Source organism: Chelonoidis abingdonii, chromosome 11 (genome assembly GCF_003597395.2).
Source record: "Chelonoidis abingdonii isolate Lonesome George chromosome 11, CheloAbing_2.0, whole genome shotgun sequence".
NCBI lineage: Eukaryota > Metazoa > Chordata > Testudines > Testudinidae > Chelonoidis > Chelonoidis abingdonii.
In genome coordinates, this window is record NC_133779.1 from 10,233,241 (window position 1) to 10,246,064 (window position 12,824).

Sequence of the window (12,824 nt, forward strand, 5' to 3'; positions counted from 1 at the left end):
TCCATCCCAGAGCCTGCACCCTAGACCCCCTCCCCCACCCTAACTCCCTTCCAAAGCCCAACCTGTCTCCTGTCCTCCACCCCAATCCCCAACTTGAGCCCAGGACCTCCTCCCACCACCCAAACTCCCTCCCAGAGCCATTGACAGGTGGGGGGTGGAGTCTGGGAGACAGATTCTGAGCACCACCAAAATGTCTACAAACCTGCCACACCTGACCCCCAGTCCTAGAAGTGCTGGGCCATAAGGGGGAGGGTTAGAGTCCTCACTCCTATCTGTCTGTCAAGAGAAAATTGCATAGGTGAATATATCCTCGGTTGTAGCAGGATCGAGCCCAAAGGATAGGGGACTTAGCGTTTCCCCCTCCTGCTCTGTCAGGCAGAGTCATTTTTAGTGAGTAGAGACACTTCTGTTTTGTAAGTCCCAGCATGAGCATGGACATAGAAAAGTTATAAAGGTAAAATAAATAAAACAATACATGTAGGGAGTATTTTCTATGTGAGACCCAACTCTGAAGGACATAGGAGCGTGGGCAAATAGTGGTAGCACCTGTGTAAGAAACGTTTAAAAGGAAGCAATCCAAAGACCATACTTTGTTCAAGAGATTACTCCTTTTAAACAGATTGTGCTCTGTGCAGTGGGGCGGCTGCCCCAGTCCATGATAGAAAGGCCTGGAATGGCCAGAAAGGTTGCGCAGACCAGCAGCCAATCAGGAAAGGCCTGTGGAGAGCCAGTCAGGGCCAAGGAAGAGGCAGCCAATAAGGGCCAGGTTGGGCCCTACATAAAGACTGCCTAAAGAAGGAGAAGGGAGTCTCTCCCCAACCAGCAAGGAAGAAGGACTGGCTCCTGAGGTAAGGAGGTAGCACCTTGGACAGAGCAGTGCTGGGCCGGCTTGGAGGAGCAGATGAGGTCAGGCCAGGCTGCAGTCCAAGAAGGGTCAAGAAGGTGCAAGGGGCCAAAGGGAAAATGGCCCAGGGAAATAGTAGGAGAAGGAGGGCAGAGAAGCGGCCACTAGAGGGCCCCTGGATCGGGACCCAGATTAGTAGGTGGGCCTGGGTCCCCCTCTTCCACTGCACCTGGGTGCAGAGACGTGTGGCAGAGACAGACTGCAGCATGCCTGAGGGGAGAGGCTAGACTTTGGGGTTGTGGTTGGCCATCAAGGCAGGTGCCAGCAGAAGGGCTTATCTCCTCCTCCCCCGGCCCCCCGGAAGGGGGTGAGAATGGAGTAGTGGGCACTGCCAGAGGGCAGTGTCCTGAAGCAGATGCCGCTGAGCAGGGAGCAACCGGGTCCGAAACCAGCAGAGCAGACAACAGGTGAGATACCACGCACAGAGGGCACTTCATGGCTGGCGAGAGCTAAGTCCAAGAATGACCAGCAGGAGGCGTCGTGGTGGTCAGTCTCGATGCTGCTACACTCTGTTCCTATAAACCTGCAGGATATAGGAGTTTGGGCAGTGTAGTATTTTTTGTCAATGATACTGTGGTGACTTCACAATTTTAAAGGAAATGATTAAGGAAAGGGACCAGGAGGGGTGGGGGCTGGTTGAGGAGCCCACGCTCCTTGCTAAATTGGCAGTGGAACAAAGCCTGTGTCCATGAAAAGGGATGGTTCAGCGAGGAAAGCAGGGTTGGGCCCTGACAAGCAGGTAGGCAACAAATAAAAAAATTGGAAAGCAGGTTGGAAGCCCTGAGGGTATGGTGGCAAAAGAAGAAAAAAGTATGTATAGGCCATGGGGAATTCAGATCCTTGGAACCATACTTGGAATGGTGAAATCTGAGTTGATGAAGGTGTCATTTGGGGAGATAAGCAGGGGTGAAAGCAACTTGCAGGACCTTGGAGTATTGGTTGATCACAGGATGACTGAGTCGCCAATGTGATACGGTCGTTAAAAAAGCAAATGCAGTTTTAGGATGCATCAGGCGAGGTATTTCCAGCAAAGATAAGGAGGTGTTAGTACCGTTATATAAGGACTGGAGAAGACTCATCTGGATACCTGTGTGCAGTTCTTGATTCACCATGTTTAAAGGAGGAGAATTCAAACTGGAACAGGTTCAGAAGCGGCTTACTGAGGATGTGCCGAGGAATGGAAACCTGCCTTATGAAAGGAGGACTCAAAGAGCATTGGCTTGTTGTCTAACAAAAGAAGGGTGCAGGGGATATGCTTTTGCTTTTAATAAATATATCAGGGTGGGATTTAACATAGGGAGGGAGAGGAATTATTTAAAGCTTAGTACCATAGTAGAGCACAAGAACAAATGGGTATAAAACTGGACATTAGGAAGTTTAGACTTGAAATTAGACAAAGGTCCTACCATTTAGAGGAGTGAAGTTCTGAACAGCCTTCCCAAGGGAGTAAGTGGGGGCTAAAGAATATCTGGCTTTAAGGCTAAGCTCTGATAAGTTTTATGGAAGGATGGTATGATAGGATAGCTTAATTTTGGCTTGATCTTTTGATATTAGCAGATAAAGTCTGCCCAATGGTCTGTTGATGGGATGTTGGATGGGATAGGATCTGATGTTACTGCAGAGAATTCTTCCTGGGTGCTGGCTGGTAAAGTTCTTGCCCACAGTGCTTCAGGGTTTTAGCTGATCGCCCATATTTGGGGTCAGGAAGGAATTTTCCCGGGCAGATTGGCAGAGCCCTGGAGGTTTCGCCTTCCCTGCAGCGTGGGGCATGGGTCACTTGCTGGTGGATTCTCTGCAGCTTGAGGTCTTCAAATCAATTGAAGACTTCATACTCGGACATAGGTTAGGGGTTTGTTATAGAAGTGAATGGGTAGGGTTCTGTGGCCTGCTTTGTGCAGGAGGTCAGACTAGATGATCATATTGGTCCCTTCGGACCTATGAGTCGGATGTTGTAAAAAGTTATAGAAAGAGAACTTTTGGTTTCTTTGCAGCCATTCTGAAGGGAAACTGGGCCCTTTTCCAAAGGAAGGTCTGTAAATAAGCCAGGCAAAGAGAAACTGACTAAATTGTTCATAGTCAAATGATTTTAAAGTTGCTAAAAGAACACAAGGGGTTTCTACTGGAACTTAACTGCTCTCAAATGTAGTCTATGTACAGCTGTGTAAAAATTAAAAGCAGTGTAAGGAAGGTTAAGCGAAAAAAGCGTGTAAATATAGTGTGTAAATATGTGGAGTGTTTAGAACCTAAAGCAACACTTGTATTTGTAAAATTCTTCTTTTGCAGGTTTAAGATGAATTAGTTCTGTTTTTAAATAATAGTGCTAAAATCCATTTGAATCTTTCATTCAAAGTCACAAAACGGAGGAACACTTTTTGCCAAACACAGGTAACTAGTGTTGGTTTTTTTGGTATTTAGCATTTAACTCTCAAGGTACCTTAATGCTTTATAAGTTCAATATCTTTTTAAAAGACGAAAGTCATGGCTGCAGCAGGGCAGTCAAAACCAGGAGAATGGGGGGGAAAAAAACTGGAATTTTTTGTAAATATATGTATATATATACACACACACATACACAGCGTCCCACACTGAGCCTTAGGGTAGCTCTGTGTAATCAAACTGTTGCTTTGATAAGAGTATATAAAAACTTTGAGTACAAAAGAAAGTTACATCTTAACTTTTACCTAATATGGCTAATGTTATACAAACAAATTATGGAAGGAATGTGCATTTTCCCCAGAATATGTGCAGTGTATATTAAAGAAGGGGTAAAAGAAATGCAAACACATACTATACTACTTAATTAAAATCCTATTAGGGCTCCAGAGGAAGCCACAATAGGTTGTGTTTTTCTTTTTCAGATCGCTGTGTGTTTTAGAAGCAGGAGTGAAAAGTGAAATCAAAACTCCGGTGGAAGTTGACTGTGTCCCTCTTAAGACAGAGTCTCTAAGCGGCTAATGGCTTTAAATCCAAAAGCAAGCCAAAAAGTGTCTGTGTTAATGTAAATTACCTGATAAAGAAGAAAAGAACTGCCCAAAAATTGCAGCACAAAGAAGTCAAATCAAAGGACAAGACAGGAGATAGGTAGATCAGAGGAAGGTAAGGGCACTAATAGAAATGCCGGCCCCTACCGATGCCCACTCTTTAAGAATACTGCTAGGAGGATTTAATTTTCTTAGACTACATCTATAAATATGCTAAAATAACTCACCCATTGTGGAAACTGACTTAAAAAAAAGACAAAATGGGAATGGGGAAAAGAGCAGGACTCTGCTTTAACTCTGCTTAAACAGAAGGCCCTCACAGCTCCAGCCCTGTGTTCCCCTGATGAACCACAGCCTTTTGTTAAAAACCAAATGAATGTTTGGCAGCTAATAACACTGCCGTGGCTGCCACACTATTACAAAATAGTTAAAAAGGGAACCTTAAAATGGGGGAAAGGGGTCACTCACTAGAATCAAAATGGATACGCCCTTACGCTATGGTGGATCGCCTTAGCCCATTGGTATACTGCATTTAAAAAACAGAAATGGGAACATGTTTCACCAGTTAAAACTGTTTACATAAATAAAGTTTGAATTCTTTGCAGAAAAGGACATCCCAGAACCTGAGCACAAGGTGCTGCTTCAACACCACAATTTTAATCCTTCCAGTGTCAGAGGCTGAAGTGACACTTTTTCCGACCCTGCTTCTCTTCTTTTACGTGCAATTTGAAAAGTTCCCAGTATAACTGTTTACAGCACAACCCAGAGCAACATGAGAACAATTGGCAATGATACAATCTGAATCATTGGTGACCCTAACAATAACTTTGCAATGGAGGAATGCTATAAATGTGATGCTCCCTGGCTCCTCATAGGAAGGCTACACTAGAATTACTTATGGGACAATGGAGTTGATAGAAAGGACAAATGGGCCCACCTCAAAACAGGGCAAACTGCAAAAATGGGCCACTTATCTGGGAAAGCTGAGGAATATTGATGCAGTAAACAGTTCAAACAGCTTTAAAGTTACTAGGTGGGAATCAGGAAAATTATTAAAGGGAAAAAGTGTGGATAGCCCTAGATATTTTTATGGTGTTGATCTCCCTTGCAGATTCTCTGATGGCTAACGAGTGCCAAGAGAAGGTTTTCCCACACTCACTGCACTGATAGGGCCTCTTTCCTGTGTGGATTCTGTGATGTTCAGAAAGGGCTGAGCTCTTAGTGAAGCATTTTCCACACACATGGCATTTATAGGGCCTCATCTCTGTGCAGATTCTCTGATGCTTTATAATGGCTGAAAAGTCACAAGTTTTCCCCACACTCAGTGAATGTATTTTTTTTTTTTTTTTCCTCTTTCCCCTGAGGATTTCCTGCTGTTTGTGGTTTCCTTGAGGTCCTTCTGAGTTCTCAGACAGGAACAAAATTTACCCACTTTCTCCCCTGGATGGTTTCCCTGCTCTTTCTGATTTGTGCTGAATCTCACAGGATTGTCCCTGATCATGACACCTGGTTACACTGCTTTTTGATCTTTGCGATAATGCTCTGTGTTTATCCACTTGCTCAGCATTTTCCTGGTGAGAATTCTGCTCTTCTTTCTCACATACCATTGCATCACCTGCTGTGACAAAGACAAACCTCAAACAGGGATGGAAAGGGGAAGGCCAAACCGAAACAAGTGCTGGAGAGAGGTCAAAAAAATCAGGAACTAAACTCCTGCAAAGTCTTCTCCCAAATTTGGTGATAGGATTTTGTTTTTTTTATACAATTTAGAATGAAGGATTAAGAATGGAGCATGTATTAAACGTACTGGTGTATGATCTGATCACATCCTGCCAGCCCCCTTTTTGAATAACAGAAAGGAATGGCCTAATAGGCCAATGGGTAGAGATATTGGCCAGAATCTGTGTCTGGAATGATTTCAAGGCAGTAACAGACCGTTGAGGGTCACCAGTTTGGAATAGGCTTAGCATTTTAAAACAAGTAAAAGAATGTCAATTGTTTTCTTTTGCACTGCAATTTGATATTCCCATTCAAAACGTTGTGTGTAAATTAATTCTGTTGTGTGTGAAAGAGAAAGGTAGGTAGCAACATTGTATGTAAATGAGATATTACAGTTTGATATTACTGAAAGCTACAAGTCTGGGGAACACCTACAGACCAATTCCTCAGAGACAGCAAGGCAAATAGCTGATCAAACAGCCATTCTACGGCAGGGGAGCACGTGAAGAAGACATTCACATTCCATCACAGGGACCACTTGAAGCTCATATTTTCAACAGACAGCCTGTCACCCTGACTCAGCTGAGACTGAAGCTGTTTCTAATAAAGGACTGAATTACAAAAAGGTGAGAAAAATGCTTGAGTCAGTCTCTCTCTCCTCCTTTCCTTTGCTCATGATAACTCCTGAAGAGCTGAACTTAAGCAGCAGGGGCAGGTTGGGGGAGTCCTGGCTGAAAGGAAAACCAGCCTGTCTCAGCATATGGTGAGAAACATTTGCTTTCAAGCCATTTTAGCTTGTTAACTTAGCCACTAGTTTTTATCTTGTATTTCTTTTGTAACAAATTCTGACTTATGCCTCACTACCTTAGTTACCTGAAATCTTCTTTTTCCCGGTAGTTAACAATCTTGACTTATTGTTTATCTAACCAGTGTGGTTGGATTAAAGTGTGTTGGAAACTCTATTTGGGATAACAAGGCTGGTGCATGTCGCTTTCCACTGATGAGATGACAGACTTCATATGAGCTTCCGTTGTTCAGCAGTGTGCTGGACAGTGCAAGATGCATATTTCTGGGGAAAGTCTGGGAGCAGAGAATTTTCTGGGGTTCTCCTGTTGTGCAGTGGAATTTGTGAGTCACTGACTAGCAGCACTCAGTACTGTGTAGCTGGGAGTAAGTTACATGCTGGAGACTGTTACCCGCCCAGGAGTGGCTGCTCTCATAGTAAAGCAGGGTAAAAGTCACCTCAGCTTGGTAACTGAGTCACACAGCTGTTCTACAGTCCAGACTGCACGGTGGTTAATGTCACAGACACTCGATTTCAAAGAGGCTCCTAAAACACAGAGAAAGTAAATCCATGTCCCAGAAATCAAAGACTCAAGACACAGGGCAAGAATCCCTGGCACTGCTTCTTGCTGACAGAGAGGTTCAGAGACAGTGAGAGAACTGTCAAGCTGAGAACAGTAAGCATGGACTGGGGGGGTTCAGTGGAGAAAGGGAACAGGAAAGGCAGGGATATCACTGAATGCAGGATCTCAGCAGTACTAGATGTCAGGATAGCACATAGTGCAGCCTATTGGAGAACATAATCTCAACTATAAATATAAAATGATGAGGTTTAAATTAGCTGTTTCCACTGATGAGAGGGATCTTGAAGTAATTGTGCCTAGTTCTCTGAAAACATCCACTCAAAGTGCAGAGGCAGTCAAAAAAAAAACAAAAAACCCCAGAAAGTTAGGAATCATTAAGGAAGAGACATAAGACAGAAAAGATATTGCCTTCATATAAATCCATGGTACAGCCACATCTTGAATACTGCACGCAGATGTGGTCACTCCATCTCAAAAAAAGATATATTGGAATTGAAAATGGTTCAGAAAACGACAAAAAATGAGTAGGGGTATGGAACAGCTTCTGTATGAGGAGAGATTAAAAAGTCTGGGAAAAGAGATGAAGGGGGGTATAAGAGGTCTATAAAATCATGACTGGTGTGGAGAAAGTAAATAAGGAAGTATTATTTACTCCTCCTCATAACACAAGGACTAGGAAACATCAAATGAAATTAATAGGCAGCAGGTATAATACAAACAAAAGGAATTATTTCTTCACACAACCTGTGTGACTCTCTAACAAAGGATGTTGTGAAGGCCAAGACTATAACAGGGTTAAAAAAAAAAATATGATAAATTCATGGAGGACAGATCCATCAATGGCTATTAGCTAGGATGGGCAGGGATGGTGTCTCTAACCTCTGTTTGCCATAAGATGGGAATGAGTGACAGCAGATTAATCACTTGATGATTACCTGTTCTGTTCATTCCACCTGGGACACCTGGCATTGGCCACTGTCAGAAGACAGAGTACTGGGCTAGATGGATCTTTGGTCAGATCCAGTATGGCCGTTCTCCTGTACTAGGGAATCTAGTGAGTCCAGTGCAATGGGAGGGAGCAGGAAAATCCCTGGGTGCGGAGAACACTGGGAAATTAGAAGCTATAATTCAGGAGCAACAGATTCTAATTAGTCTGGAAAAGCAGAATGTGAAAAATAAGGATCAGGTCATGTGACTTAAGCAATAGAGCCAGAAGAGAAGAGAGATTGTGGCTATTACACAAGGTGATAAGGGAACAAGATTCTCAACGTCTCAGGAAGTGTCACTACAACCTAAGCCATTTTCACAAGCTGGGATGCAATCCAGAGCAGTGAGGAGTTGTGTCATCTGTAATGCTGTGTGAGATTCAGTGTTCGGCTGCTGGAGCTCCCCTGTCTGGATACCCCCAGCCAGCATTCAAAGGATTCACTGACTGACTGTGTGCTAAGTAACCCTGAACCGGAAGCTCTGACTCCTGCAGCCTGCTTGTTACACCCCAAGCATATTGTGGTTTGGGTGAAGAAGGTCTGTGGTGGGAAGCTTCTGTTGGTTGTGCCAGACCTAACCCCCAGTTTTACTTGAGCAAACAGGAGATATTTAACACTGTGCAATACTGCTCCTGTGCTCTGATCCCAAAGTGTTCTTCAGCAGGGGAGGGTCTCTGGTAGTGTGTCTCTCACTGGCATACTGGGGTGATGCTGAAACAGGACAGAGGAGAGGTGGCATTGTGGGGCTGGTGTGAACCTTCTCTTCTTTTCCCTTTCCAAGAACCGAGGGGACAGTAACCCTTACCCAGAGAGGTCACATTCTCATAGTTCTCCTGCATGATGTCTCTGTAGAGGGCTCTCTGAGTGGGGTGAAATACACAGCCACCTCCTCGAAGGTCACCGGCCCCTGTAAGAGTAAGAGCTCAACATTCAGTACCTGCTGCACCATTCACAGCCCCACTGTTCATGGGGGAGAGGAGCCAAACAGAAGCTCTGGGTGGCTCGCAGTCAACAGAATCTCACTCCACGCAGAGCATCCAGAAAACATCAGGGTGAGGGGATGAAGAGAGCCCCTTGTCTCTCCCAGCAGATCCATCACACACCTACTAGCCACAGACTGATACAGGAGGTGGAGCCACTAGCAGAGTTCAGGAAGAGCTCCCTCCTCATTGTGAGGAGCTAGAGATGGAGAGGAATCTCCCCTAAACCTGACTAGTGGGTGCCCCCTTCATATCGCTGGTTAGGCTCCAGCGCTATAAATTTGGTCAGTTTTCCCAGCCCCATGTAGGTGGGTTATTTTCTGTTAAAAAATTAGGGCATTTCCACCACCGAACCTCATGGGTCTGTTCCCAGAATCTAGGCCACTTATTAAACAACTCTCAGCAGGTTTGCCCTCCTGCCAGGCTAAGCCCACAGACACATTTTTAACCTCCCTTCTCCCTCCCCTCATCCCATAATTAAGTCTCTGAACACAAGGCTAGAAAAGAGCAGAACCAAAGGAGTCACTTTCGACGATTCCCTCTGACACTGACCCCAGGGCAGCCACACCTCAGCAGGAGGGATATGGAGTCAGAAACTGGGTTTTCCTCTGTCTGAGCCTCATCATGTCCACAGGAAAGTGACTCTACCAAGGGTGCAGAAATACATCTGTCTGGGCAGGTTAGAGATCTTGAAATCTCTTTCAAAACTCTTCTCTCCCACTGCCCCTTTCAATCTCTTTCTATCTCCTTTTCCCTGTCCCCTCTCCCTGCCCATCTGATAGGAAAGTCCCATTCCTGGGTTGCTTGCTCCCTCATGACTGGATTTGTTCCTGCAGTTGCTAATGGGAGGAGAAATGACTGGGGGGGGGGGGGTTTTCTATTTGTGTAAAGTAATTTTAATGCCAGACTCCAGCATTTTCACTTGGTTTCTTCCAGCTACCTGGAGTGTCTGGCTCAGAAGTTAGTATTAACAGGGCCCAGGGCTGCCCTAGGGGGCTAGTACCAGCTGGAGAAAGTCATCCCCTGGTCCGGACAGAGAAGAAGCTCAAATTAACATCACTTCCCAGGGCAGAATCCCCACTGGAGGAGCAGCAGCAGCTGCTAAGCCTGGTCTCTCATATCACAATGGAGGCTGCAGCATCTGACCCAGGAAGCTGAACCCCAATATCCTGAGCAGAGAGGAACCGAGCATTTGAGAAGCCTTCCTCCTTTAGCTCTCTGGGGAGAGCAGCTAATGAGAGCCCCTCCTCACAGGGAATTGCTGATCTCTTTTGCCCCACTGTCCATTCAGATTCACTTCTTTCACTTCTTGTCTTTCTGTGCAGTAATTCTGGATTATCATGGCCTCAATGAAACCATATCTGAGAAAGAATGAGTCCAGAAAGCTGTGGAAGAGACCGTTGTGTGGCAGTGCTCACCCCCCTCCCTCACCCACCAGAACTAGGACAAGGACTGGGGGGGGAGGGAACGCCATGAATTTTCCCAGTGGAACCGGAAGCTCCTGCAGTTTTCAAGAGAAGAGAAAAGCAAAATCTATGATTTCATCTGACAGTGTTTGATAAGTGGATAGAAAGTTATCATGGTGACGGCGCCTGGCCAGGGAATGTCGGGCAGTGCTTGGAGCCAGGATTCTGGCATAAGCTAATCATAGAGAAGGAGCGTGGTCAGGAGCAGTCCCCAGAGCCCACAAGCAGGGTCCCCAGACACCTCCCCAGCTAGGGGCCCACCAGATATTCCCTGGGAGACAGCCCCCAGAGTCCCTGGCCAGGGACCCCAGATACCCCTTAAAGCCCCACCGGCCAGGGAATCCCCACCAGACCATGACTGCCAGGTTGGGAATACCAAAGGGTTCCCCTCACCAAGAACCCCCAGGAGCCAGAGACCCCCACCGGAAACAGTGCCTCACTGCCCACCTGGGATTCCCCCACTTCCTGCTTGGACCCTCATCTGACCTCCAGTAGGATCTGCCATGCCATTCACCTGGAGTCCCTTCCCCACCCTCTGTGGGACCCCCTGATGATTTACAGTGGGACCACTCATTCTGCTTGCCTGGCATTCCCTGACCTAGTTCCGGGGATCCCAATAGGAGCCAGCGGGGGAAGCCCAGACACAGCCCTCCGCACAGCACCAAGCACCCCCTGCCCCACCTCCCCAAGACACACCCACCGCCGCAGTTCTGCAGTTACCAGGCCCCCAGCAATACCCACCTCCAGGACCCATAGCCTCAGGGCTGGGCACATCAGAACCATCCCCCAAAGCCCCAAACCTCCAGAACTCACCAACCTGACTAGGGTACCCCCTGCCCAGCCACGCAGAGGCCTCCCCCTACCACAATGCCCCTTCAGCTCCAGCTGCAATCTCCCCACACAGAGAGAGAGAGAGAGACACACACACACACACACACACACACACACACACACACACACACACACACACACAGCAACAATATTACCTCACAGTGTCTGAAAAGCGGATGGAAAGTTACCACCACCCCCTGTTGGCCAGTCCCACAGGCAGAGGGAGCCCTGGGGGGTGCTTCTTTAAACAGGAGAATGGGAGGCGTGGAGGGCCAAAACAGGGAAGAAATTTCCATGCCCTGTCACTAGCAAATAATGGCCACCATGCAACCACCCCAGAGGTGGCTACATCTTAGCACTGCGGGAAGCAATCCCTCACAGAGACCATTTGTCATGGGGTTTGGGATACTTCTGGACTCACATTGCTCTCAGAGTGACCTCCTTATCCTGTGCCAGCTGGAGAAAAGAAAAGGGTCCAGCCAACTTCTGTTACCAGCTGGGAACCACTGATCCCCAAACAGGGGGAGGCCTCTGGATTTGATGGGTATTAAATGTGTGTCTGGTCTCTTTCTTCGGCAAAGATTTGAACAGAGATAAAGGAGGAAGAAATGATTCTCAAAGGAGAGGGGAAAGATGATCACTGGGCAATTTAACCCCCTGCAACAACCAGGATGGAGAACGACTCAGGGCAACAGGTTTCCTCCAAGGAAGGAGAAGTTGCTGGGATTTAGAGACATGGGGAACAGCCCCAAACCCAAGAGGATTTTTAATTGCTGTTTGATGATGACACAGAAAGATGAAAAACCCGAGATTTGAGATCAATGTTCAGAAATGAAGAGAAAGGGGGGAAATCTGAGGGATTTTGGATCCATTTTTATAAATTAGTGAGAGAAAAGTGGAAAAATCAGAGGGATTTTATATAGTTGTTGCTATGAGGTAAAAGTGGTGATATTTCATTTCAAATATTTGATAATGAACACAGAGAAAATGGGCAACATTTGGAAAAAATTTGTATCCATATTTCAAAAATCTGGAGAGGAGTTTTTTTTTGTTTTTTTTTAGTGTTTTATTGTTAGGACAAGGAAAAATCAGGGCAATCAATTTAGAAATAGACAATTAGAGAGAAAGTGGGCAAGTTTAGGGTATTCATAAACTTGAGATTTGCCAGAGATTAAATGTCACAATAAGCAACTGAGAACATACATGTCACAAGCTAAGCAACTGATAACATGAGAGAAAAAATGTGAGATCTGAGGAGGTTTAATATTGCTGTTAAATAACTAGAAGGAAAAGGGGGACTGTTGGAACTGGATTTTATATGCTATACTATCTAATCATATACAGAAAGTGATGAGTCCCCCTCTGCCACCATTCACATGGGCAGCAGGGAGCCCCTTTGAGGAGCTGCTTTGAAAGGGGCGAGGGAGGGGAGGGGGAGCTGGAAGGTCCCTGGGTGAGGAAGGGGGCAGCAGTGGGGCATGGGCAGGTGACTGGAAATAGCTGGCTGGGGGCAACTGTGTTGGTAATTAGGGGGCAACAAGTGGGATTAGGAACCCAGGGTCTGGAAGTCCCCAGGGGACACGTGCTCCG

The 12,824-nt window shown here is 46.1% G+C and overlaps 2 protein-coding genes across 7 annotated transcripts in view; one reads left to right on the forward strand and one right to left on the reverse strand.

Moving 5' to 3' along the window:
- The window catches only part of LOC116826458 (uncharacterized), a 614,657-nt gene that overhangs the window by 321,741 nt on the left and 280,092 nt on the right, over positions 1-12,824 (forward strand). The window lies entirely within an intron of this gene.
- Positions 1-12,824, reverse strand: part of LOC116826460 (uncharacterized) — a 290,132-nt gene that overhangs the window by 17,017 nt on the left and 260,291 nt on the right. The window contains 1 exon segment of the mRNA XM_075071445.1: positions 8,763-8,864. Within this exon segment, the coding sequence (XP_074927546.1) occupies positions 8,763-8,796 (34 nt within the window). The 5' untranslated portion in view covers positions 8,797-8,864.